At 43.6% G+C, this 22239-nt stretch overlaps 1 protein-coding gene across 2 annotated transcripts in view; it reads right to left on the bottom strand.

The window, feature by feature from the left end:
* Positions 1 to 1543: 1543 nt before the first annotated feature.
* Positions 1544 to 22239, bottom strand: part of TMTC4 (transmembrane O-mannosyltransferase targeting cadherins 4) — a 63152-nt gene continuing 42456 nt past the window's right edge. For both annotated transcript variants that reach the window (XM_055426637.2, XM_055426636.2), the window contains exons 9-18: positions 20850 to 21052; positions 19083 to 19254; positions 18862 to 18993; positions 13365 to 13444; positions 13086 to 13193; positions 12851 to 12992; positions 6354 to 6468; positions 5152 to 5264; positions 4357 to 4426; positions 1544 to 2560 (exon numbers count right to left, since the gene is read on the bottom strand). In XM_055426637.2, the coding sequence (XP_055282612.2) occupies positions 2412 to 2560; positions 4357 to 4426; positions 5152 to 5264; positions 6354 to 6468; positions 12851 to 12992; positions 13086 to 13193; positions 13365 to 13444; positions 18862 to 18993; positions 19083 to 19254; positions 20850 to 21052 (1284 nt within the window). In that variant the 3' untranslated portion in view covers positions 1544 to 2411. The remainder of the gene's footprint in view (positions 2561 to 4356; positions 4427 to 5151; positions 5265 to 6353; positions 6469 to 12850; positions 12993 to 13085; positions 13194 to 13364; positions 13445 to 18861; positions 18994 to 19082; positions 19255 to 20849; positions 21053 to 22239) is intronic.

The following is a 22239-nucleotide window of genomic DNA, read 5'->3' as shown; positions in this document are numbered from 1 at the left end:
GAAGGCACAGTGGGCAACATCTACATGGTGCAGGTCTTAAGAAATAAATGTAACACTGCATTTAATGGGGAAGAGATGCACAGAGAAAGAAAAAATAGCCCCAAACTATCTTCCAAGGTGTGATGTTTACTATTGGGGAGGTGAAGAAGAAGTATTCAGACTCTCAGGTTTTCCAAAATGGTAACAATCCATATGTTTGTTCTGATACCAACCCCACCCCCAACTGAATCCCATACCATGACTGAGCAATAAAAACACAAGTTTAAGAAAAATACCAAAAACGAGGGGGAACTGGGAGACAGATCTCCACTTTAGTCTTGTTAGAAGGGAAACCTAAGAAATAAAGAAGGTGGCTGCCTTAAGAAGAAAAAAAGGAGGGAGAAAAGATGAAGAGCATGGCCCACTTCCAAAATCTGCAGAGATAAAAGGCTCCATGAAATGTCAATCAGGCAAATGACTATTTTCTCTGGACTGAAGGCAGCTGTGATGGAAATCCTGAGATGGAGCAGTGAGAGCTATGGGGGTTCATTCTGCAGGCAGGGCGTCTTGATTTGACACAAGTTTTAGTATCAGTACCAAAAAAAAAAATCACAAACAGGCTGTTATAAGAAATGGTTTACCTTTACTCTCAAAAGACAAGCATTGTTTTAAAGAAAGAAATTTAAAAAAAAATAAGCATATAGTACATCTATTATCTTCCAAGCTAAGCGCTATAGGAACATAATGAACAATAAGGCAGCTCCTGCTCCTAAGAACTCTATAAACTGTTATTGTTGTTTTGGGACCATTTCTGAAAGGTTTGAAACAGCATTTTCTCTTCTGAGGATCTCAACCATCGTAGGTTCCAATTATTGATATACAACTCCGTGCTGGTCTATCCCGGACCCCACTCCCCACAAGCAAGCATAGACAATCAATGCGTCTCAATGTGAGATCTACTCAGTCTGTTTGTTGAACCTGGATGAATCTATTAATCGGTGCCTAAAACCAAATAGTGGAGGAGGAAACGGCAACCCACACCAGTATTCTTGCCTGGGAAAGCCCATGGACAGAGGAGCCTGGTGGGTTACAGTCCATGGGGTTGCAGAAGAGTTGGACATGACTTAGTGACTAAATAACATCAACAAAAACCAAATAGAAGCCATATTCTAGAAAGAATGAATTGGTCACTTTGATTTTAGTTTAAGGAAAGAAGACAAAGGGTCAAATATTGGGTTGCCCAAAATGTTTGAGTTTTTCCATAACATCTTGAGGAAAAACCTAAACAAACATTTGGCCAACTGAGTGACTTGAAAATAATCTATTAAGAAGGCAATATGACACTTTTATACTGGTTTGTGTAATAATTTTACTGCAGAAGAAATTATACAGATTGCATAAATCATTAGGTCAACAGCAAATATAGAAGAATAAAACAAAATGAATATGATTATTCTGACCCAATAAAACAGGATAAATAATCCAGTTCTTAAAACTATCACAAACTCCTCAAATGTGGTCCTTTTGAGAGGAAGTTTACCTCTTGCATTTTTTTGGATATGACTGTGGTTCTATGAAGCTAAATGGAAAACTGCTTTCCAGCTAAACATATAAAAATGCAACTTACATAGATGTGTAGCCCTCTTAATACTGGATATAACAAAAATAAAGACATCAGGCTGCCTGTTTTTGTCTAAAGCATAGCTTGAATTTTCTATTAAGAGTGACAGTTTATGTAGAATACTACACAATTTTGCATGCTACTAATAGCACAAGTTGAGGAATCCAAAAAATATTGCAGGAGTGAATTTCTTCCTATGGAAAAAGTGTAAATATACTAGATGTTAAAATATCCACTCTTCATTCAATTATTTGCCCTGTTCAAAACATAAAAATACAAATAAATATTTCCTTACAAATGAAGTACACAGCATATTGTTTGGAAAAAAATTAAAAAACTAAAAATCTTAATTTACTCGTCATTAAATAAAAATTCTAATATACAGACACATTAGATATTTATATAAAGTGTAGGAATCAGTTTGTCATTTTCTGTTCAAAGTTGATGTTTAATAGTATGAGTCTCTATACAATACGACTCATTCCAAATGCAGGTTTAATTCTGCTGTAAGTCGCTCAAGATAATTTTTTTCTCTTTTTCTTTTTAATTAAAAAAGACTTTATCCTTGGAATTTCAGAAGTTATGTTTGAATTGTCTGAAAAAATACAATTTCAATGCAAAAACCACATCAAGCATTCAAGAGTAAATTGCTGGTGCTATAATCTTTTTGCATGTCTTTGTTTTCACAGGAGAAAAAAAACAATAAAGTAAACAACATGTAGGACTTTAAATGGTTAAACGCAAGCACGAGATATGGACAATCTGCCTCATGCACACACACACACAAACTCAAAAAATGAAGGAAAAAGGATCAGACGTTTTTCTTTTGCATTTGTTCCAGCTTTCTTCTTAGAAGACCATAATTTTCCTTAGTTCCCGATGCTGTCGGGTCAAGCCGCAGAGAGATCTCGTAGTGTTTTTTGGCCAAGTCTAGATGGCCCCAGCGATGATAGAGCACAGCTGAAATAGCAAGAGATCAATTTCATTGGAAAGGCTTCTGAATAACTTGCGGTATTCCCAACCACTTGCACAAAGAAATATAACAGAACCTCTGCAAACAGTTTTCCAAAACCACTGTTTACAACAATACTGTTTGTACCGCCAACTTTATTTATTGTAATCGTATTCCCTAGTGATCGTTCGTTTAACCATTCCCAGTTACTCCCGGGGTTCTGAACTGCCTCCCAACAGCAACATCGTTACATAAAGAAGTAAAAGAAGAGTTCCCTAAGTCTGGTGATGCTGTCCTGAAGCCGGGCTGGACAGGGCTGGGCTGGACAGGGTTGGGCTGCCACACTGCCTAGCACAGAGCCGCCACGTAGAAGACCAGCTATTCGGGTTTTTGTGTTGTTTTTTTAATAATTTTTATTTATTTTTGGCCGTGCTGGGTTCTCACGGCTTTGAGGGCTTTCCTCTAGTTGCAGTAAGTGGGGGCTACTCTTTGTTGCAGTGCATGGGCTTCTCATTGCCGTGGCTTCTGTTGTTGCAAAGCACGGGCTCTAGGGCATGTAGGCTCAATAGCTGTGGGCACACGGGCTTAGCTGCTCTGCAGCACGTGGGATCTTCCGGGACCAGGGATCAAGCCCCTGTCTCCTGCATTGACAGGTGGATTCTTTACCACTGAACCATGAGGGATGCCTCGAGACCAGCTGTTTAATAAAGATTCCCTTACACCTTTTGGCAACGTCATAGCTTGTTTGTTGCCAGCTGGAATTCAGGGCTCTCACATCAAGACCTGACCATAAAGTGATAGTAAAATAAATCTACTTATTAGAATAGTAAGCCTCTGATGATAACAACGATTTTCTAAGTAAGATACTTTCGATGTGAGCAGTACAGCAACCTGTGATGCTTCATGACTTTTTTGCAAGGAGAAGCTACAGAATCTATAGGGAAGAGATTTGGTAGAAAAAATATTCACATGACTGAGCCTTCCGAACATCAACAAGCCGTGTTCTAAAAATCTGAATTACTGGGATTTCCCTGGTGGCCCAGCAGTTAAGGACCTGCCTTGCAGTGCAGCCACGTGCCTTGGGGAAACCAAGCCTGCATGCTAGCTCTAGAGACAAACAACTAAGACTCAATGCAGCCAAACAAGTATTTTTAAAAAATCTGAGTTACTGAGATATAAAAATAGAAGATATAAAAAATAGAAAACCCACTCCAGTGTTCTTGCCTGGAGAATCCCAGGGATGGGGGAGACTGGTGGGCTGCTGTCTCTGGGGTCGCACAGAGTCGGACACGACTGAAGCGACTGAGCAGCAGCAGCAAAAATAGAAGAAAGGAATTCTAGGGAATAGATCACTGTAAATGCATTCTTAGCCAAGACAGAGAACATAGGAATGCAAGGAAGACCAGGTTAGAAGGAAGGTCCACTACAGAAAAGGCAAGCACACACAGGTCAGGCTGCAAACTTCCAAAGCACTTCTCAGATCACCAAGGCCAACAGAGGCTAGATTTGAAAACAACTCTCTCAAGTGATTTTACAAAAATGTACCTATTTCACTAAGTGAAAGTCGCTCAGTCGTGTCCAACTCTTTTTAACCCCATGGACTCTACAATTCATGGAATTCTCCAGGCCAGAATACTGGAGTAGGTAGCCTTTCCCTTCTCCAGGGGATCTTCCCAACCCAGGGATGGAACCCAGGTCTCCTGCATCGCATGTGGATTCTTTATCAGCTGAGCCACCAGGGAAGCCCAATTTTACTAAGATTATATAGGATTCCCGTATGATTCAAGTTGAAAATTTTCCTTACCCAAATTGCCATGGTAACTTGCTGTATTTGGATGAGCTTTAATTGCTTTGAGGAACAAAGCTTCAGATTCCTAGAAGATGAAATACATACATGATAAGGTACTGCACGCAATGCAAAGGTTTCATGCACTTTTATCGCCTATGGTTTTCAAACTTTGAACGTGCTCTTTCTGTTCCACCAAATCCTCCTTCCAATACACAGGAGGCCCAGCGAGTCCACACCATGTTGAGAAGAGGCTGGGAATGGTGATCCACTGCAGGGTGTGACGGAGCAAAGGTGATAGCAGGAGTCAGAGCAGTGGCCGAAAAGAGGATGAATATGCTAAGGACTCTGCCTCCTGCCTCCGGGAAGTGGTGGGAATCCCGCCACAGCAAGCAAGCAGCTAGTTCAGGTGCGGGGGAGGATGAACAAAGGTCAAAGCAGGAAAGCGCTGGGCTCTGAGACTCCTGTATCGCCTTGGACCAGTATTCTTTCTGGGCAAAGACCACCAGCCCCACTGCCAGGACAGCATCACAGCTCTGTGCCGGGGAGGGGGCTGGGAAGTCTGCCAGGACTCCGTGGCCTCTCTTCCCCTCCCACGCCTGAGCAACAGCGATGATGACCAGAAAGCATGTGGAGTCTGGGGCCACAGAGTCAGCTCTTGGGCAACTTCTCCAGGATGCAGACTGACCAAGCCACACTGGTATGCGGCTAGCACGGCTCAGGCCTCGTTCTTAACTGGGCAGAAGTTACATTTATGGTTCCTGTCAGGTGCTGGCATTCAGTGCAAGAAATCCCAGCCTGGGGTCCACACACCTTGTATTTCTGGGACTTTCCCAGCACGTTTGCCAAGGAGAACATCAGAGAGTGATCATTAGGTATTAATTCCAGTGCTTCTCTGCCAACAGCTTCAGCTTGGGCTAAATTACCTATGAGTGAAAAATGGAAAACTTAAAAAGCACGTTTGCGCTGTACTAGTGTTTTAGTCTAATTAACAGGGCTTTTGTGCATTATGTACAATGATTATGAGTAAACTATGTAATAAAACAAATGTGGAACTTGTAATACACACACACACACACACACACACATGACCTACCAGCTGCAAAGCCATGGCAGTCCAGCAGAATTCTGATACAATACACCAACAGCTTTGGATTAAATTCTGTCATAGCATGTAAAATCTAATTTTAATTTCCCCCCAGATACCAGGTCTACCCAAATAGGAGAAAACAAGCCTGCAGAATAAGAATATCCCAGCAACCCTTTAATAACTGAATATTTATAGTGCTGAAGCTCACATTCTACACTTCCTTTAGAAACAAGCACATTTCTCCTTCCACACTGTACTAGCTTTAAATTCTGCCAAATGAAAACTATCATTTCTTATGGGATGGTTAGATTTTTTAAACTGGGGAACAGAGAAACTTCCAACTGATCCAGTCTTCCACATACTAAGAAAACCAGATCATCAAGTTTATTATCATTGTATCAAAAATAAGGATCTCTGAGGGTAGGTTTGAGGGCATCTCCTTTGGGTACCATCCATGAACTTTAGAGCATGGACTCAGCACCGTCCGTTTCATAAGCCTGGAAGGCATCCTTACTTATTTCTGGGAACCTCCAGCATCCTAGATGATGCCCGTTGTCACATGACAGGCTTAAGATGAAATGAGATGTTAGCGCACACTGGCCCCATTACTTAACACCACCTCTAAGCAAAAGGTCACTTTCCCAAACATTCATATTCCAGTATGTCAAAGGAAACTCCATATTCTAGATTTTATATTTGTCAAGCAAAATACTGAACCCTGGTTTCATTAAAAAATAAACAAACCCTGTGTACTCCGGGAGTTGGTGATGGACAGGGAGGCCTGGCGTGCTGTGATTCATGGGGTCGCGGAGAGTCGGACACGACTGAGCGACTGAACTGAACATACTATTAAAAAAAAATCATCTCTATTCCTTAATTATCCAATGGTGCAGTACTTGGGGCTGACTGAATCACTACTCTGTACCTGTGTTATCGAGCAGTATGATCATGTTGTTCCAGGCCAGGCTGTGCTCTGGCTTCAGCACGGTAGCATTCCTCCACGCGTTCAGTGCATCCACGTGACGATTCAGATCTGCATACTGAAAAGAAAGCATGGCCTCCTGGCAATCAATCAATATTCCAATTCTCTTTTGCGTTCTCTTTCCAAGATCTAACCAACCCAAACCAAACCAAACTTGCATGTATCAAGCTTCCAAATTTAGCTTCCAAATACTAACTCATTTAATTCTCCAAACAATCTCAGGGACGAAGAGAACTATTCCCATTTCACAGATGAAGTAAACTGAGGCACACAGAGAGGAAGTAACTTGCCCAAAGTTCCACATCTAGAAATGGGATAGCAGGGAATGGGACCAGGGGGTTTAGTTCCTCAGCCTACAACCTTTTAACTACAACCCATAACTTAGTGATTCTAGGTGTCAAATTATGTTGCATACTACTGAGAAGAGGTAAGGAAAAAACAACATCATTAGTATTTTTCTAGAAAGACTTCATATAGTCTAGATATTATTTAAGGTATTATTTTAAATGGCAAACAAAGCATGCAATGTGATTAAGTTCTGTGTGTCAAGCTCACCTTGTGCAGAATGGTCCTCCCGCCTCTATCTAAGCTTCCTATGAAACTGAGTATATCAGACATACTTTATGAACTCACGGGAAAAGTCTTAAGCAAGAACATAAACCCTTTGTCAATCTGAAGCCTGTTTGCCTTCCTTAGGAAGGAGAGAATGATACACTGCTGTCTTTTGAGAGAGAATGTTAACACTGATAACAATACAAAATGACTAGTTCTTAATTTACACAGTTAATAAAAGCACGCAGAGGGAGAAAGTTATGGGAGTTTTTAGCAGTGACCCTCTGGCCCTCTCTGAAAGTGGAAGTCACTCAGTCATGTCACACTCTTTGTGACCCCATGGACTACACAGTCCACGGAAGTCTCCAAGCCAGAATACGGGAGTGGGTAGCCATTGCCTTCTCCAGGGGAATCTTCCCAGCCCAGGGTTCGAACCCAGGTCTCCCGCATTGCAGGTGGATTATTTACCTGGCTCTCTCTAATTCAGTTCAAACGCACATCTCAACTGAATGAACATGGTTCCTTTAACTCCAAACAAAGTGCATGTGATGACGATTTATCAGAATTTAAGGCTCTTTCCTTATTTACTATTAAGTCTGTCTTTTCCTTAGACAACAGAAACACTGTCACTTGCCCTGTGACCCACACAGCAAATAGGTGACATATTATGCCAGAAAAAGAAATGTTGAATGAATTACGGAAATATCTGTGAATATCCATTTGCTAAATATGTTGGAATTTCCCATGAGACTCAGGAACTCTAGTTAAAGTAGTTTAGCTCTTAAATGAGAAAATATGTAAAGTTAAAAAACTTCAAATAATTTAGGTTGCCTAATTAACTCAACATTTAATTTCCTCTTTATATTTGATATTCCATTGATTTCTCAGCCAATTCTCTCCAGCAAGTAAAATGCATTTGAGTTACATGGACAAGACTCACAGGGATTTTCCAGGCAAGAGTACAGGAATAGATTGCCATGTCTTTCTCCAGGGGATCCTCCCAACCCAGGGATCGAACCCAGGTCTCCCGCATTGTAGGCAGACGCTTTACTATCTGAGCCACCAGGAAAGTCAATTATATCAACACTTAATTTCCTCTTTATATTTGATATTCCATTGATTTCTCAGCCAATTCTCCCCAGCAAGTAACATGCATTGGGGTCACGTGGACTCATAATGACATTTCTTTCTAAAGCACCCAGGAAAACCAGCATAACTTTGTTACATGAATGTTCTTTATGTATTTTATTGTTTATTACTATTTATTAAAGAATAACACCAGACTGAACCAGTAACATTTACTCTTATTTTGCCTTGAACTGGCTCAGACAGTAGAGAATCTGCCTATAATGCAGGAGACCCAGCTTTGATCCCTGTGTTGGGAAGATCCCCTGGAGAAGGGAAGGGCAACCCACTCCAGTATTCTTGCGTGGAAAATCCCATGGTCAGAGGAGCCTGACGGGCTATAGTCAATGGGGTCACAAAGAGTGGACATGACTGAGCAACTGACACTTTTACACATTTGCCTTTTATAGCATCTATACAAAGTGAACGAGCACTTTAAGTGAAACAGACAAAAATGGTGATTTAACAAGAACTACTCATCCAGAAAGTAAATAGGTAAATAAGCACATTATTTTCCTAATACTTAGGCTGAGCTTTCTATGCTCTGCAAACTACAGTTCCTAGGGTGCTTTGCTACTTGGCTCCTCCCAGCTAAGTCTTTGCCAATAGGAGTCACAAGTGATGATCAGATGGTTGGACCAGGAGTAGCCCTGTCCCCCATTCTCGCTCTCTCCTTCCTTATTATCTTTGGCAGTGTCTCTGCAGTGGTCATGTCCCCTCCTCCACAGTCCCAGGGCTGGACTGTGGTTGTTCTATCACCATCTCAGTCTTCAGTTCAGTCTAGTTGCTCAGTCTTGTCTGACTCTATGCGACCACATGGACTGCAGCACGCAATGCCTCCCTGTCCATCACCAACTCCCAGAGTTTACTCAAACTCATGTCCATTGAGTCGGTGATGCCATTCAACCATCTCATCCTCTGTCATCTCCTTCTCCTCCTGCCCTCAATCTTTCCCAGTATCAGGGTCTTTTCAAATGAGTCAGCTCTTCGCATCAGGTGGCCAAAGGACTGGAGTTTCAGTTTCAGCATCAGTGCTTCCAATGAACACCCAGGACTGATCTCCTTTAGGATGGACTGGTTGGATCTCCTTGAAGTCCAAGGGACTCTCAAGAGTCTTCTCCAGGACCACAGCTCAAAAGCATCAATTCTTTGGTGATCAGCTTTCCTTATAGTCCAACTCTCACATCTCAGTCTTCAGTTCAGTTCAGTCGCTCAGTCGTGTCCGACTCTCTGCTACCCCATGAATCACAGCACGCCAGGCCTCCCTGTCCATCACCAACTCCCGGAGTTCACTCAAACTCATGTCCATCAAGTCAGTGATGCCATCCAGCCATCTCATTCTCTGTCGTCCCCTTCTCCTCCTGCCCCCAATCCTTCCCAGCATCAGAGTCTTTTCCAGTGAGTCAACTCATCGTATGAGGTGGCCAAAGTATTGGAGTTTCAGCTTTAGCATCAGTCCTTCCAATGAACACCCAGGATCGACCTCCTTTAGAATGGACTGGTTGGATCTCCTTGCAGTCCAAGGGACTCTCAAGAGTCTTCTCTGGCACCACAGTTCAAAAGCATCAATTCTTCGGCGATCAGCTTTCTTCACAGTCCAACTCTCACATCCATACATGACCACGGGAAAAACCATAGCCTTGACTAGACGGACCTTGGTTGGCAAAGTAATGTCTCTGCTTTTTAATATACTATCTAGGTTGGTCATAACTTTCCTTCCAAGGAGTAAGCGTCTTTTAATTTCATGGCTGCAATCAGCATCCGCAGTGATTTTGGAGCCCAAAAAAATAAAGTCTGACACTGTTTCCACTGTTTCCCCATCTACTTGTCCTGAAGTGATGGGACCAGATACCATGATCTTCCTTTTCTGAATGTTGAGCTTCAAGCCAACCTTTTCACTCTCCTCTTTCACTGGTGGTGGTAGTACCTGAGATGTGTTGCCTTACCTGAGCTCTTAAATTCTGGGAGCACCACCTCATCCCACTTGTCCCCCTAACCCCACGCAGTTTCCTTTTACTCCCTGAGTTAATATCATTTTTCCACAAGTGTTTTTCCAACAACTGTACAACCCGTACCTTGTACTGAATCTTCTCTAACATACTTAATATGGTTTTGGTTTTCCTGAATGGATCCTGACTGATACAGTCAGTCCTTGCACAATGAACTGTGTCCAGTCACCATTACCATAGTTCTCTAATATCAGTGATGTGTCCCAAACGAGGGCTTCCCTGGTGACTCAGACTGTAAAGAATCTGCCTGCAATGCAGGAGACCAGGGTCCCAAATAATCCAGGTCCTCCCCATTTCCTATGTCACATGAGAACTGCATTATATTCCCTTCTTACCTGGATCCAGACATCAAAACACATTTCTGTCTCCCACTACTGAAGAGTGACTAAGGAGGATTTTTTTTCCAAACAGAAACTCTTAAGTGTTAAGTCCCTATTATTTGTTAATATATAAATATACTGTTTGAGCTTTTAAAAATTAAGCTCTTAATGCTTTTAAGCTGTCAAGCAGGCAAAAGCTAGATAATTAAACCACAATAGAGGACAAAATCTTTAAATAAGCAAGAACAGTTGGCAGGAGAGAATGCAGGAAGATTACTTCATGGTAGCATAATTAGTAAACAATATAGAGTGGCATAAGGTCTCCATACAGTTAAGACTACAGAGGGCTTCTACGTGAGAGTGGGGATGAGTTCCAGGGCCTGGAGCACATTGCTAGAATCCTCTAGTTTATATTCTATCTCCCTTTCTTTGAACGTTAACTTGGCTCATTTACCGTAAATTCTCAATTTCCCAAACCCCAAGGAATTGAAGCAACTGGCAGCTACTGCAGGAAGGAAGAAGATTGCTAAGTATTAGAGCTTTAAAGTATTAACCCAGGACTCCAGGCAGGTACACTCACTCACTTCACAAACAATAATGGGAAAAAAGAGCTGCCTCCAAGAAAGAGGAACAAAAAGGAATCAAAGAAGAATTCAGTGGGGGTTGGGGGAGTGACGGATTGGGAGTCTGGAACTAGCATACACAAATTATTATACAGAGAGTGAAAAAACCACAAGGTCCTGTTGTACTGCGCAGGGAACCATATTCGATATTCTGTAATAAACTATAGTGGGGGAAAAAAAACAAAGAAGAATTCACGTGGATCTCAAGAATACGATGTCAATGCAAGTCGTGGTGTAGACACAGTAAACAGTAATCTCTGCCATAACCACCAAGGCAGGTATTTGGATAATAGCCAACTTGTTTCCAGACCTCCTTCTCACTTCATGAACGTTGTAAGAATCTACCCTGCGCTAGGTGTGATTGGATTTTCTGTTCTCTACTGATATCATTACAGAGAAGTTGTACTGTCTCGCCTCTCTCCAAGAAAACAATACAGATGACCAAATTATTTGTGTGTGAGTGTGTGTATCTGTTGGTCGCTCAGTTGTGTCTCTCTTTGCAACCCATGTACTATAGCCTACCAGGGTTCTCTGTTCATGGAATTTCTCAGAAAAGAATACTGGAGTGGTTAGTAACCAAAATTTCCATTAAATAATCTCAAAGCCCTTTTGTGGGCTCCTGAGCTTTCTTTTATGGGGGTGAGGGGTGGTTCCCTGTAAAAACGCAGGGAACCGTCCCTTGAGACAGGAGAAAAGGAAAACTCAGAAATCACATTATGGGTTTGTTTTTTTAAATTTCAGTTTTAAAAAACAGAGAAGCCAATGTTTATCAGGAAGTAACCCCTTGGAACACCGTTTTACAGGGCACAAAGGGACTTTAAAAATTGTAATTTACTCCTTAGTTTAACCTGTTGCCTTTATGATCTCTTAAACTTGGCTAATTCGAGTTGGCTTGCTCTCTAATTAGAGCATTAAAAAAAAAACCCCACATATTAGGAAATCAAATAGCTGCCTTCAACTGAGATAAATGTACGTGAAAGGGCTTCATAAAATGTAGAGGGCGAGAATGGGTGTTGCTATTCTCATTTTTTTTATGTGTCTTTTATTATTTTTTATTTTTGGCTGTGTTGGGTCTTCGTGGCTGCTAAGGCTTTTCTCTAGCTGCGGTGAGTGGGGGCATCTCTGTAGTTCTGGGGCATGGGCTTCTCACTGTCCTGGCTTCTCCTGTTGCCCAGCACAGGCTCCAGGGCGAGCAGGCTTCTGTAGCTGTGGTTCCTGGTCTCTAGAGCTCAGGGCTCAGTAGTTGTGGCAACTAAGCCAGTTGCCCTGCGGCATGTCAGATCTTCCCTCATCAGTGGATCGAACCCGTGTCCCCTGCATTGCCAGGTAGATTCCTATCCACTGGGCCACCAGGGAAGTCACTCGTTCTGTTTTTTTTCACTTGAATGAGTTTAATCAGTTTTGCTTTTAAAATCCCACCTGAAGGAATAAAATATTTCAAATGACCTAATCACTTTCTTCTGCCTGGTGACATTCAATCCTATGAGGCCGGACTAGGTTCTTCCTGATCAATCTCTGTTCTCCCCCAAAGTACCGAGGATATAGTGCTAGGAAAAGAATCCACCTGCAATGCGGGAGACCTGGGTTCGATCCCTGGGTTGGGAAGATCCCCTGGGGAAGGGGACAGGCTACCCACTCCAGTATTCTGGCCGAGAGAATCTCATGGATGGGGTCGCAAAGAGTCGGACACGACTGAGCGACTTTCACTTCACTAAGAGGGCAAGTACCAAACAGACGTTACAATGATTACTGTATAAATGGGAAACAAAATCACGCTTTTCCTCCGCAGCCGCAGGGCACCGTAAGCTTACCAAACGCCCCAGGTTGTAGTAACAATCCGGGTATTTCCTCCTGTGCTTGATCGCCGTCCGGTAACTTTGCTCCGCGGCTTGGAACCGCTTCAGGCTGTTTTGCACGATGCCTAAATTCATCCACGCGGCAGCGAAGTCTGGCCTGGAAGGTGAACGAGGGAAGAAGAAAGCATCAGCCCCCAGGAGGCAGGAGCGCCCGTCCTCGCCGTGAACACAATTATAAGAGGACGCTTACTGTATCTGTACAGCCAACGACAGCAGCTCCTCCGCTTCCTGAAGCTCGTTCCTTTCTTTCAGGATGTTTCCCAGATTATTCATGGCATGGACATACTTGGGATTTAATCTGGAAGTGGAAAGAGAAACCAGGGCCGCAGTCTTCACCCAGCTCTCAGGCACTGGCAAACCTAAAGTTGGGGGTCCTCGAGGGGACAGGTTTTTAGCGCTAGAAAGTAACAATAAGACAGGGATACTGTAAAAACGTCATGTCTTCTGCGAGATAAGCCGCTCGCAGTACCTCACCGCTTCCCGGTAATATCTGATGGCGGCGGTCTGATTGCCTTTATCAGCCAGGTTTTTGCCAACGTTGTAGTGAACCTGAAAAGAGAAAGAAAACTTGGCTGTCAGATGCCAGGCTTCTTTGTCCCGACCTGAGAGGCCCATCATACCTTCTAACTGAAAGCAAAGGATGGTGGTTGTTTAGTCGCTCAGTTGTGTCCGACTTTTTGGCGACCCCATGGTCACTCACCCCACTGTACCCCACCAGGCTCCTCTGTCCATGGGATTTCCCAGGCAGGAATACTGGAGTGGGTTACCATTTCCTTCCCCGGGGGAATCTTCCTGACCCAGGAACTGAACCTATGTCTCCTGCATCTCCTTCCTGCATTGGCAGGCAGATTCTTTACTGCTGAGCCACCAGGGAAACCGGTCAAAAGTATTTCTCCATCATCAAACGTTCCTTTTGGAGGCGTACAGTGTAAAGGTCAATAAGAGGCTCAGAGAAGATGATGCTACAGAAATACATCCACCTGGGTGAGAGCTGCGTGATGATAATGACAGTAACACAGGCGGCAAGCAGGTGCTGACGCTCTGCTTTGGTGTCACTAAGCGTCTTACCCAAGGTTGTGGTGCTGGATTTGAACCCAGGCTCCAAAGCCTGTGTTTCTTCTCCCTGCATCACACCCATTTCTGAGAGGGCCAGGTGAAGACAGGCAGCTGCTCAAGGCAATTTCTAGACCCACTCACTCATTCTGCTATTTCTCTTCAGGTAAAATAATGTTTCTTTGGGGTGTTAAGGGCTGTACTGTGACCGCAAAATTAATATTGAAGTTCTAGCCCCTCGTAGCCCAGAATGTGACTGAATTGAAAGATGGGGTCTTTAAAGAGGTCCTTAAGTTGAAAAGAGGTTCTTTGGGCCCTAATCCAATCTGAATGGTGTCCTTAATAAGAGGAGGAAATGGTGACACACAATGAAACACCAGGGATGCCCGCACACAGCGGAAAGACCACAGGAAGACCATGTGAGGGTTTAGCAAGAAGTCTGTGAGCCAAAGATAAAGGCCTCAGGAGAAACCAGCCCTTCAATGCCTTCGTCTTGGACTTCAGGCCTCCAGAGCTGTAAGAAAATAAACTTCTATTGTTTAAGCCACGCAGTCCATGGTGTCTTGTTATGGTAGCCCTAGCGGACTGATGTAAGGGCTTCCATGGCGGCTCAGTTGTGAAGCATCCACTTGTCAATGCAAGAGACACAGGTTCAACCCCTGAGTCAGGAAGGTTCCCTGAAGGAAGAAATGCCAACCCAGTCCGGTATTCCTGCCAGGGGAATCCCATGGTGAGGATCCTAGTGGGCCGCAGTTCACCGGGTGGCAAAGGGATTGGTCACACAGAGCCGGGGATGGGGGAAGCAGAGGGTGAGATGGTTAGAGAGCATCACTGATTGAACGGACATGAACTTGAGCAAACTCCGGGAGACAGTGGAGGACGGAGGAATCTGGTGTGCTACAGTCCATGGGGTCACGACTTAGCCATTGAACAACAACAACAATGGACTGATACATGGTGAATTACAATAATGGTTTGAGTACAGTCAAGTAGCACAATATCTGAACATTCAAAAGCTCTTCTAAAAGTATAACCACATCCTGCCTCATCAATCTTCAAAAAATACTAATATTTCTAGAAGGGTAGAGAACAGTGCGATATTCTTTAAGCACATAAGTAGCAGAGATTTGTTTTTTAACTCCCAATTTTAAAGTCTATATTTCTATTTTTATTTCCGGGCACACAAGGAATCACAAAATAGGAAAATCATGGGTGACAGAAATGTGTAATATTGTGCAGTGCACTATATAATTTAAACTTCCCGAACCAAATTACTGTCTATCCATAGATATTACCGTCTTCAAGTTACAGCTTGGAGGAGGCTATGGCTGGATCACGGGTTTGGAAAAGTGTGCGCTAAATGGTTTGATTTGGGGCTTGTCCCAGTCCCAGCCCCAGCCTGGAAGTGTTAACTTCACTCCTGTCCCGCACACAAAGGGAGACTCCAACCTGTGAATGTGGACGCGCCTGTGGTCTCCAGAATATAAACACAGCTCCTACACAAACTTCAACTCAGCGAGCTCCTGCCACTTCCTGGGAAATTCTGTTTTCTCAATCAAATGCTCAGACAAAGAGCTGAACTGCCCTCTGCAGTAGAGCCGCTGTTCTGTTAGACCAAGAGATCAGGAGAGGGAGGAGCGTGCCTCTGCAGAATCAGACTGCAGTGAAGTCAGTGGAACCAGTTAAAGATCAGAGAGCTGCCTAGAAGGCAAGCTGCCCATAATTAAGACTGAAAAACAGGCTTACTCAGAGGCCACCCTTATCCCATGTTATATGCAGGGAAATATTTGAACAGAAAACCCACTTGAAAAACCAAAGCAAAATGCTCAGAAACAGTTTACTTAAAACAGAGTTAAAAGAATGATTTTTGTTTCCATGGAATGTAAAGGATTGAAAAAGCCCGTTGATCCTTGAACCTTCCCTCCAGCCTTTGTGATTCATACGCCAAGGCAAAGAACCAGCACAGAAGCCACAGATAAGACCCACGGTCAAGGATATGTAAATACAAATGAAGTGAAAGCATCCATAAGGGAAGAAGGCACATTCAACACAGTGCTAAAATCACTGTTTCAAATTTCCTGTTAACACTTGATGTTAAAATGTTTTAAACACATAAAAGTCCTATAACCCACCCTGCCTTATCCTTAAGGAAATACCTCATTCCTAAACAAACTTAGCATTGTATTCCATTGATATAAAATGCCACATACTTTCAAGCCTCAAAAACGAAGAATGGCTGCAAGTATAATCAGATACTTGGTATCTCATCCGTAGTAGGAATTTAATTTCTATTTGGCTCAATTCAGTCACTAATATTGAGTTTCTACCAGATGCAAGGCACTGTGGGTAATTCCAGTGCCGCCCAGGCTCAGCACCGAGTTGCATTTGTAAACCTGGGCCTGGTCTACAGCAGAGCGTCAGCTGCTAACTTAACAGTCAATGGATGGAAAGTGGAACGAGTGCAGAAAATTCATTTTTTTTCTGAGTCGAATGAAATCAGTGTCATCCTAAAGGAGATATCTTCTCTGAAATCAACCTAGCTTTTTTCCCCAAAAAAAAGGAAGTATAGACAATTTTAATATACTTCAATTTATAGTGCCAAGTAAAACAACAACAAAAAACCCAAAACAAACCAACAAAAAAACTCTACCTTGCTCATACTAAATGTTGCTCAGTCGTGTCTGACTCTTTGTGACCCCGTGGACTGCAGCCTGCCAGGCTCCTCTGTCCATGGGGATTCTCCAGGCAAGAATACTGGAGCAGGTTGCCATGCCCTCCTCCAGGGGATCTTCCCAAACCAGGGACTGAACCCAGGTCGCCTGCACTGCAGGCAGATTCTTTACCATCTGAGCCACCAGGGAAGCCCCATACTGAACGGCATCACTAAAAAATGTTCCTGTAGAGGCTTGTCACTACTGTGTCCACTTTGAAGATGAGATCTTACGTGTATGTCTTAGATTTCAAGGGGAAAACTGCATACACAGACACACGATTGTGCGCATGTCTGTCTGCACAGCCCCTGAATTTTCTAGCCCGTGATATATGAAATCACTCACTGGGGCAGCCGTGTGGGCTCAAACATCACACAGTTCCATCCCCGCTTGTTCCCCAGGATAACCGGGGTGCAGGACTATACCAGGTCTCTACCTACCACCTGAGTTACTAACCCAGATACCGTCAGCTCCATCTTTCTATGCTTCAGTGTCTCCCATTTGGAAAATTAAGGAACATAATAACCTCTCTCTAAAAACCTTTGAGGGAGGATAATGGAAATTAATGACAGAGCCTCTACAAAGAAATGTGAGTTCCTTCTGGGGAAGAAGTACATAAATAGAAGGGGTAAATCACTGCTATTCAAACAGAAAAGTAAAAAAAAAGCAAATCTATTAACATTTATGAAATTAAATCACAGGCTGATTTACTTTCAGTAGCATAACATAAATGGCTAGGTCAGCAAATGAAATTGACAATAAAAGGTTGAAGTAATTCACTCTTTTATCTAAGCCTCTTAACTATAGAACATGAACAAGTTTTTTTTAAACCAAGGGAAAGACAAACAAGGAGTCAACACGTTTTATATAATACTATCCCTCACTCCAGGGTCACAGTAAGACGTCAACTATTCATGAGATTTCTTCATATAGTTTTGCCTGAAATCACTGATTTCTCTTAAGTAGAGAACGTGGAAATGAGACAGAACTTCACGTTGCTTTTATTGCCCCTGCTCCAAAGAGGATCGCTTTTAAGCATCTGAGGAAGTTCCGATCCTGATGACACCAGAAGACACCATTATTAATCACATAACGATCTACGCATGCTCAGTCGCTTTAGTCGTGTTTGACTCTTTGCGACCCTCTGGACTGTAGCCCACCAGGCTCCTCTGTCCATGGGATTCTCCAGGCAAGAGTACTGGAGTGTGTTGCCATGCCCTCCTCCAGGGGATCTTCCTAACCCAGGGATTGAAGCCCCAAGTCTCTTATGTCTCCTGGGTTGGCAGGAGGGCTCTTCACCGCTAGTGCCACCTGGGAAGCCCTAATAGAAAATATTCTCACCTAACTCCTTGGCCTCCCATTTTGAGCAAGTATCATTCCCTTCTTTTCATTTAATGGGACAGCCAATACTAAAAGGAGCCTATGAAAACAAACATTTCTTGAGCACCTACCAAGTGCTAAGTACCAAGTCAGGGCATTTCAGAGACCACATTCATGAAGGCCTCACCACAAGCCCAGGGGACAGCCATGGTCCCCCTTCTTGTTACAGATAAGGGCGTTCAATGTTCAAAACCATTTTGCCCAAAGATGCACAGCTGGGTAAGTGAAGAGATGGAGTTCAACAAGGATACAAGTGAAACAAATTCCTACCAGACCGTGTCAACGAGAACACTGCCAATGTTAGAGTCTATGCATTCTAATTTTACCTAATCTGGCAAAAACAATTCCAGGCAGAGAAGCCATAGGTGATGGAAACATGCGTACTGCACACCACAGAGCATCCTTTAAATTCCTAAACCAAACTGCTGTCCACTGGTAGGTATCATCTTCCAGTTATAGACTGGAGGAGGCTGGAGCGCATATTTCAAAAAGTGTGCTCTAAGAGGTTTGACTGTGGGTCTCCCCAGACCTGAGCCTGAACGCGTGGAGGTGCCCACCCTGCCACCACCTCAATCCATGATCGGACCAACTGGAAGATGAGTAGAAACGTGTTTAAGAAATCTGCTGTTTCCCTGACACTGTCTGGTTTTAATGATTCCTTTTTAATTATTTTGGCTAAAGTGTAATTGTAATACACTTTGTCAAGATCATGTAAGGGAAAAAAAAAGAATGAAAAAGAAAACCTCCAAGTCTAAGACCAAGGTCATATTCCAGATTCTCCTCACTCAGCCGTCGAACTTAAAAACGTGGCAGCCAACATACCTTGGCATTGAGAGGACAGACAGACAGGGCACTTCGGAAAAGCTGGTCTTCGCTCCGCCACTCGCCGCTGCGAACCACACTTCTCAGCATGTTTAGGAATAAAATTCCCAGGATGAGAGCAGCAATCAGCTTCTGAAGAAGAGAGGGACATGGGAAATGTCATTAGTAAAACCCACCCATTGTCTCAGTCAGGAATGGCACCCGCCTCGCTGGGCCAATACCTTTTTCTTTGTATGTTTACTGAGCACTGCAAATCCAAACGTCAGCAGCATGCAGTAGCCGGCGCTGGGGAGGTACAAGACCCTCTCGGCCACCACAAAGCCCACTCGGAAGAACAGGTTACTCGCAGGAAGGAACGGGATAATGAGGAATCCTAGGCCCAGCGTGAGGATCCTGGAAGATGAGAAGTAGTTAGAATGACTACTTTTAGAATTCTCAAGAAAAGTATTCTGCTGCTGCTGCTGCTGCTAAGTCACTTCAGTCGCGTCCGACTCTGTGTGACCCCATAGACGGAAGCCCACCAGGCTCCCCCATCCCTGGGATTCTCCAGGCAAGAACACTGGAGTGGGTTGCCACTTGAAATCCGCAATAAAGACGCTCCTTCCCTTTTTTCTTCAAGCCAGCAGTTAAGAAGAGGCATTAGCAGGGAGGGACTAACCGAGTACCATTAGGATAAGACAGAAAAATCTTACTAAGGCTGCTTAGCATCGAGCATAAGAATAAATCTTAGAAGTCCTCACATTCACATGAATAAAGTTAGAATGATTACTTAGAGTGGTCTTATGAACTTGCCTGCTTCTAACTATATCTCAAACCATGTAGGTGTCAAATAGCTCAACACCGACAATATCCCAATTGGGCTAATTGGGATATTGGTCCCAGTTAGTCCAATTTAGTCCCCTGACATTTAACAGGTTGTAATGTCACTTAACTGGTTTAAACTTTACAAGATCTGAAATAAACTCGCATCATTTGGGGATGCTCCAGCATAAATTTCAGTTGAGCAAAAAGAAAGCTGAGAGCAGCGGGTCACTTGTGGAAGCAGGTAATGTTAAAAGGATGAATCAGAGGCTGGGTCATACAACAAGGTCCTTCTGCATAGCACATGGAACTATATTCAAAATCCAGCGATAAATCGTAACGGAGAAGAATATGAAAAAGAACACATAAACTGAGCCACTCTGCTGCACAGCAGAAACTAAACACACCATTGTAACTCAACTACACTTCAATAAAATTAAAAACCAAACAAAAGAAGCCTGGTCAAATTTGATAACTTCTTCCCACAAACCTGTGCTTATAGTGTTAGAAAAATCCTACTGGCACATGCTCAGGGAATTGGGACAGAGGTGTGTCACCCTTTAGAATTACGAACCAATTTAAGGCACAGGGTAAACTCAAAACTGAATTTATTTTGAGAAATTACTCATCTAATTCCAGAAACACTTATGCCTAAAGGAAATCATCTTAAATAGTTTTCTTTTCTACAAAACAGGTTTTTCTCCCAATTATTTTCTCAATAATCTTCCCTCCCCCCGCCCCCTGCTTTTTTTGGTGAGAAATAAGAGTCTCTTTGGGGCGGCAGCTTATTTTGCACAAATAACAAGAGAAGGAATCGCTGTCGCATCCACCAGGGCTTTCTGAAGGGGAACTGTGAAATGATGGGCACATCACACATCAATTACACTCTCCATGCGGACCATAAATTACTCTTTACCACCTATGGCGAGAAGGATCTCAAATGCTACATCACGGGGGAGGGGGGAGGGAGATGAAGCAGTCATCGGGCGCCCCCTCCAGTCCACTCCCCATGAGTCGAAGCCAGCCATGGAGTCCAAGTGGACAGAACTCATCCTGCCCAGACATGTGCATCTGCACTCAAATACCCTTCCTTGCACAAAATCGTTACGACGATCCGCAGTGCTGGATTCAGCAACATGCTCGGGCTCCACCCAGCGTGGAAGTTAAAATTCAGCTCGGCCTCTTACCTTCTCTTGTGGCTGTCTTCAGAGCACAGGGCTTGGCATATCAGGCCAATTAGGCAGAACCAGAGTGCAGCTAGAGCAATTACCCTCCAGTCCCCGACGGACTTAATGAGGGGGATGCAACCCATCGACCAATCAAAACACAGCCACCAAGGGCACAGCAGCAGCCAGGCATTCAATGAATAGTAGTAATTATAGTTTATGGCCTGCCAGTCAAAAGAAAAACAAACATTTGATACTGAACTTGGAAAAAAAATATATATCTCCTAGCTTCCCTTTGGAGGCCTTCATATGTTTCTGCTCAAGGAGCCCAGTTGTATAAAATAAAATGTTGCCACTTTCTGCCCTGGGCACCAGGCTGAAGTGTGCAGTTGACTAAATGCAATTTTTTTTTAATAGATAATAAAATACAGTAAAGCCAGCAGACTCTGCTTTACATTTGTTATATTTCTGGGGATGCTATGTCCCAATTATTCACTGATGTCCCAAGTTTGTGACCCAGGAAACCTGCTGTCCAGGGGTCTCTCATGTATCTGACGATATAAGCAGAGGGTTTTATGGTCTTAAATTTCTGTCTGTATGAAGCACACAGCTAAGACACCCTTGCCTTCAGAAAAAGCAAACCTTGACAAGAAAGTCTGGACAGCGGACAGCGACACCACCAGTAGGGACTTCCCTGGTGGTACAGTAGATAAGAATCCACCTGCCAATGCAGGGGACACGGGTTCGATCCCTCGTCTGGGAAGATCCCACGTGCCTCGGAGCAATGAAGCCCGTGTGCTGCAGTTACTAAGCCTGTGCACCTATCTCAGGAGCTCTGCCACCAGAGAAGCCCCTGAAAGGAGAAGCCCGTGCACCACAACCAGAGCAGCCCCGGCTTGCTGCAACTAGAGAAAGCCCGCAAAAAACAACGAAGACTCGGTGCTGCTGCTTCTGCTGCTGCTAAGTCACTTCAGTCGTGTCCGACTCTGTGCGACCCCCTAGATGGTAGCCCACCAGGCTCCGCCGTCTCTGGGATTCTCCAGACAAGAACACTGGAGTGGGTTGCCATTTCCTTCTCTAATGCATGAAAGTGAAAAGTGAAAGTGAAGTCGCTCAGTCGTGTCTGACCCTTAGCGACCCCACGGACTGCAGCCTACCAGGCTCCTCTATCCATGGCCAAAACTAAATCAGTGTCTTTTTAAAAAGTCATGTTAAAGGAAAAAAAGATACTACCAATACTGCTACATTTTATCTTAACCTCAACATGTCAATTTCCATTATACCAAAAGTAGGTTAGGGGACAATTTAAGGAGTCTGGCAAGAAACCTGACCTTTTCTAAACCACTCCTCTTGATTTCGTTTAGAGTAAAAGTGAAAACAGCAGTTGCTCAGTCTGTGTCTGACTCTTTGT

This window comes from Moschus berezovskii, chromosome 13 (assembly GCF_049115385.1).
Source record: "Moschus berezovskii isolate FMDL1 chromosome 13, NW_MosBer_1.0, whole genome shotgun sequence".
Lineage (NCBI taxonomy): Eukaryota > Metazoa > Chordata > Mammalia > Artiodactyla > Moschidae > Moschus > Moschus berezovskii.
The sequence above is the reverse complement of the archived record's forward strand: the minus strand, read 5'-3'. Positions and strand labels throughout refer to the sequence as shown.